Below are 4886 nucleotides of genomic sequence, written 5' to 3'. Positions count from 1 at the left end.
AGAGAAGGATGTCGTTCCATAACATTCAATGATACTTTGATGCAGGCAAGGAAGGGAGGCAATGAAGAATAGAGAGGACGCAGGCAAAGAGGTATCAAATCAAAATCATTACAAAACCCCCTTCCCAGAGGTACCGAGTGTATCGCCGTTTACCGAGGTATTATCTTCCCCTTTCGAACCCAATTCCCGCCGTGTCTACCATGAGCTACCTACAGAGGTAGGGTAGGTAAAATGTTCTCCGCAGCATTTCACCATCTCTCCTCCGTGACTCAACCAAACGTACATGCGTAACCAACAACTGCGCAATTCATGACAACCCACCACCAACACCACCATCCAACTGGAGAATGAATCTATATTACCTTCTTCCACATCTCCTTCCTCTTCCCATTTGCCAGATAGACCTGCCACAAACCTCCAGACCTCAACGTCCCTGCTCCAAATCCTAGTTATCGCAGACGCCCACGTCGAGGTCGGTATCCGTGCTCTCGCCCGCCGGCGCAACCACGCCGTCCGGGCCTTCGCCCATGATGACGTGGCCGCCTTCGTACGTGATACGGCGCCAGCCGCACGGATCGGTCGGGTCCTTGATGAGCTCCATGGTGGGGAAGTAGTGCTCGTTCTTCTTCATGGTAACAACCCACGGCACGCTGTCAAAGGTCATGGCGCGGAGGCGGAAGTCTGTTTAAGGAAGGCGTGTGAGTAAATAACGAGAACTTTGACACGACAGAGAGAGATAGAGAAAAGGAAAAACTTACAGGTATTGTCCGGAATCTTGACCACCTCCCTGAGGAAGGATTCCAGGTCCGGTGTGGGCTTGCCGTTGACGTGGGTAATAAAGTTTGTCGGCGCCAGGCCGTACTGGTAGGCCGGGGAGCCGCGGGTGCGGGCCGAGACGTAGACCTCGCTGAACAGCTTGCTGATCTGCTGGCGGACGGCATGGTGCGGGGCATGGAAGATGGCGCCGCAGAAGGATACGGCCCGGGTCGTCTCGAGGTCGTCGGCGGCGACCGTCGTCAAACGCAGGGCACGTTCACAGCCGTCGCGTACCACGATGGCGTCCAGGTGCTCATGCGAGTACATAACGTCGAGGTCTGAGATGCGCGTGATGATCTTGCCGTTGAGCGAGAGGAGGATGTCGCCCTCTTCGAGCGCGTCTGTATTGGCATCTGCCGATTCATCGGCGCGAGCGATGGTGCGCTTGGTAACCATGAAGAGCTGGTGGTGAGCAGTGTTGGCAACCCAGACCTGGTCGATCCATTCCTCCGACACACCCATAAGGCGGGCCTGAGACATTTGAATGGCTCGGAACTCGACGGGCAGCATGCGCAGGCGCGGGGTGATTCCCTGCTGGATCTGACGCAGGACGGGTAGCAGGCTCGGGGTAGCAAGACCCAGATGATATTCCTCGTCTCGGTGGGTGGATGGGTTGCGCTCGCCAAGGTACGTCAACCACAAGGCCTGGACCGTGCCGTCTTGGGCGACGAGGACGCCGCTGCCGCACTGCTGACTAAGACTCGTGTCGACTGTGATGGCGTCAACGTTGAGGGCGCGATACCGCGGCGCTCCGGAGTTGGCCGGAATGGTGACGGCGAAAATCTCGGTGACTGTGGTGGCTGCATGGACGATGCGGCCGATACGGTTGTAGCCGATGAAATAGGTAGAGGCGCCCTGCGTGATCTGCTCGGAGCTGAGGCGGGCGCTCAACACCGGAGCGTCAACCAGGGATGGATCGTAGCGGATGATTGCGTAATTCTGAAGCGGGTGAAGGAAGACCACCTTACCCTCGACGACAATGGAGTCGGCGATGGTGATGGTTATGTCACAGAGATCGTATGGCACGATGGCCCGCGAGATGACGACGAGGCCCTTGTCGGCGTCAATGACAAGGCCCATCCCCCACTTGCGGTTCTTGGGGAAACCATCGAGCTTGACGGGCATCGTGCAGCTGACATGCACGAAACTGCGCACCAGATCGGCGACTGCCGGGTGAGACGTATGCTCGAGCTGGATGAAAGCAGCTTTCTGGGGTTTAGGGGGAACTGGAGGCAGGGGATCGGCGAGGTTGGTGAAGTCCCAGAGGCCAGTCTGATCGTTGCGCACGGCCAGCTTCATCTTCTTGGACCAGTGCCGGTCGACATAGATGATGGTGGTATTCAGGGTGTGCAAATCACGCAGATGCTTGTAAGTGACTACAACACGAGCCTTGTCTGGGATGCCCTTCATCACCTCGATGAAAGTCGCTAGGTCTGGCGTCTTCTTCTTGTCGACCGTTTGGATGATCCATCCATTCTCGGCACTATCGAAACGCCAGGAGCCGCCGGCCTCACATACGTAGACACCTTTGCAGGCGACTCCGTACAGTCGGGCCTGCTGGTAGGACAGGTCGTGGAAGCTGCCTCCGGCAACCGACACGAAGCGATCGGGAGTAATCTTGTGCAGGTCACCAACCTCAATCTCGACCTCAACCTCCTCGCCGCCGCGCAGCAGCAACATGCGAACGGGTTGACCGACACTCGAGTCGAGAATGTCGTCCAAGCGGATGAACTGGGTCAGGAGCTCACCATTGACCTCGACCAGGACGTCACCTTCTTGGATTTTGTTGTGCGAGGGCCCTTCAGGAAGCACAATCTCGGCGACAAGCATGTTAGTCTCGTGAGGGAATGCTTGGCGAACGCGAGCCTCCCATTCCGGGGTCAGGCCGAGCCGGCGGCATTCATCGAAGGGCTTGAGGAGGAATTGACACTGGATGTCGCCACGGGTGATCGGGCGGCCCTCCTGCAGGCACCGCAGGGCGCGCAGGGGGCGGTCCAGCGGCAGGAAGTAGTCGGTTGCAGCGCCATCGACGCGACCACCGGCTTGGAGGGCAACGGCGTACCCGTCAATATTCACGACGGGAGAACCTGAACTACCTCCGCTGGCAGCGGCGCTGGCCTGGTAGTAGCACGTGTTGAAATCGCTGTAGCCGTCTCCGTATTCGGGAGCGTTGCGGTCCAAGCGGCTGATGACGCCCGACAGGATACTGAGCTTCTCTCCGGCATCGTTGCCAACCACTCGGATTTCGACGCCCACCTTGGCCAGGTCAGGTCGTAGTTCTAGCGCCGTCACGGGCATGTACTTGATCGCCTTGGGGTCGAACTTGAGAATGCCGAAATCGTGTACGGGGTCGCGGTAGACGGGGTACGCATCGACTTCCTCGTGGTTGTCGAATATGCAATATCCCCAAAAGGGGCCGGAGCCAACGACATGGCGGTTTGTCAGAATGTAACTGGGCATCAATTAGCTCAAGAACATGGGAACCAGAAGACGATTCTAGATTTCCTGACCCTCGCTCAGCATCCACAACGAAGCCCGTGGCCTCGCTGGTCAGGGCCGGGTCTGTGTCGAAGGAACATGTTTGGCAGAACCGGATGGAGACGACATTGCGCACCACCTTCTGGATGGTGGCTTGCCACTCTACCGTGTCGGGCCCCGCGGGCAGCATGGCTGTAGACATCCGACGGTCATCTTCGTAGTCGTCCGATTCGAAGCCGTCATGTTGATCGGGCGTATTGGCACCGCCCGAGGACGCGTCGGCGCCATTGGGACGGGGGTGCTTTGGGAGACGGCCGTCAATGGTTTGGGGAGGGTCTTTGCGCTTGGGGCGCGCAGCGGAGCTTGAGCCGTTCATGCTCGGGGCAGAGTGATCGGAGGCGGGAGCGGGAGATTCGACAGACGGTATCGAAGAGGACGTGGAGGAAGCCGAGACTTCGGATGAAGAGGCTGAAGAAGAGGAAGTCGAAGAGAGACGAGCCGGGAGAGGCGTGGGCCAAAGACTGAAAGGAGCGGATGTCGCAGAACGACCTTTCAACCGTCGACCCAGGGATCGGCAAAGCTGGTAGTAGCCGAATGGCGATGATGCGGTGCCCAAGCGCCGGAGGTGACTAGACCTTGATGCTGTTGCCGCTGTTACCACGGCGTGGAGAGGGATGATGGGCGTTGTAGAGGTATGCAGCCTTCGCCAATACGAGGAGGCTGCAAGGACTGGCCGCATTCACTGCTGGGCCAGAGTAGTGGCAAGGCCGCTGCGCCGAGCCGAGCCGTGGGTATTAAAAGAGAAAACCTAAGAGCCAGCGGCACGCCAATCCGTGGTCTGAGTCGTCAGGGTAACGTGAGAGATGGCGGGGTGGTGTGTTTGGAGACGCAAGTCGGAGGGAAGGCTCTGTCTGAAGTCGGGTGGCCAGCCCAGGTTCAGAGGGTCAGGTGTGAATTGGTGCTGGAGTTTGCCGGCTGAGCCTGGATCGCTGACGAAGAGGAGTGAACTTTCAGCGTCGACTTTTTGGAGGGAGCTCGCTGCAAGGCCAGGCCAGGCACGCCCGCCATCCAGCCTTGCCGCAATTGGTGGGGTAAAGTGGGCCCCGTTGGCTGACTAAGCATCTCATCCCCAGGCGATTGTGCACTTAACCAACATACTTTGTACCTTCGGTACCTATGAGACAGACAACACAACAGGTAGATGCGGGTCAGAGATTCCTGGCTGTTTGAGAAACTCAATGCTGGGCGAAATGAAGGCCAACTGTCGATCTGCGTCGCTACCTACAATCCTGTACGTCGCGACCAATACATGGCAGAGTGCCCGTGCTGTTTGTGCCTTGATTCGACTGAACGCCGGATTGATGACTTATTCCCTGTTGTTCTCCTGAGGTTTGCCAACGTGCATAGTCATCTACTTATGTACCTATTTGGTTGTGGACAGGAGAGGGTATCGCATACATATATGTAGAGCAAGCAACTCGTCAACCACCTCTCGCAGAAAATAAGGATATCCATTCCAAAGAGCAGAGCAGAGGAAACAAAAGACATCGCATGGGTAGCTGCCCATTTAGGAATTCCCCACCAACAACCGT

General features: G+C 57.6%; 2 protein-coding genes across 2 annotated transcripts in view; one reads left to right on the top strand and one right to left on the bottom strand.

Annotated features, from left to right (window-relative positions):
• The window catches only part of VTJ04DRAFT_5552 (uncharacterized protein), a gene marked incomplete at both ends in the record, with an annotated part of 4044 nt that extends 3972 nt beyond the window's left edge, over positions 1-72 (top strand). The window contains one exon of the mRNA XM_069363679.1: positions 46-72. Within this exon, the coding sequence (XP_069220501.1) occupies positions 46-72 (27 nt within the window). The remainder of the gene's footprint in view (positions 1-45) is intronic.
• A 373-nt stretch (positions 73-445) lies between these two features.
• On the bottom strand, positions 446-3670 carry VTJ04DRAFT_5551 (uncharacterized protein; the record flags this gene model as incomplete). Its single annotated transcript, XM_069363678.1, has 3 exons — positions 446-681; positions 759-3268; positions 3327-3670. 3 exons carry the CDS (start codon positions 3668-3670, stop codon positions 446-448), a joined length of 3090 nt encoding a protein of 1029 aa, XP_069220500.1.
• Positions 3671-4886: the final 1216 nt, after the last annotated feature.

The sequence above is a fragment of the Mycothermus thermophilus genome (genome assembly GCF_041956435.1).
Source record: "Mycothermus thermophilus strain CBS 625.91 unplaced genomic scaffold VTJ04scaffold_3, whole genome shotgun sequence".
NCBI classification, from domain to species: Eukaryota; Fungi; Ascomycota; class Sordariomycetes; order Sordariales; family Chaetomiaceae; genus Mycothermus; species Mycothermus thermophilus.
Note: the sequence above shows the minus strand (reverse complement) of the source record. Positions and strands in the feature narration are given on the sequence as shown.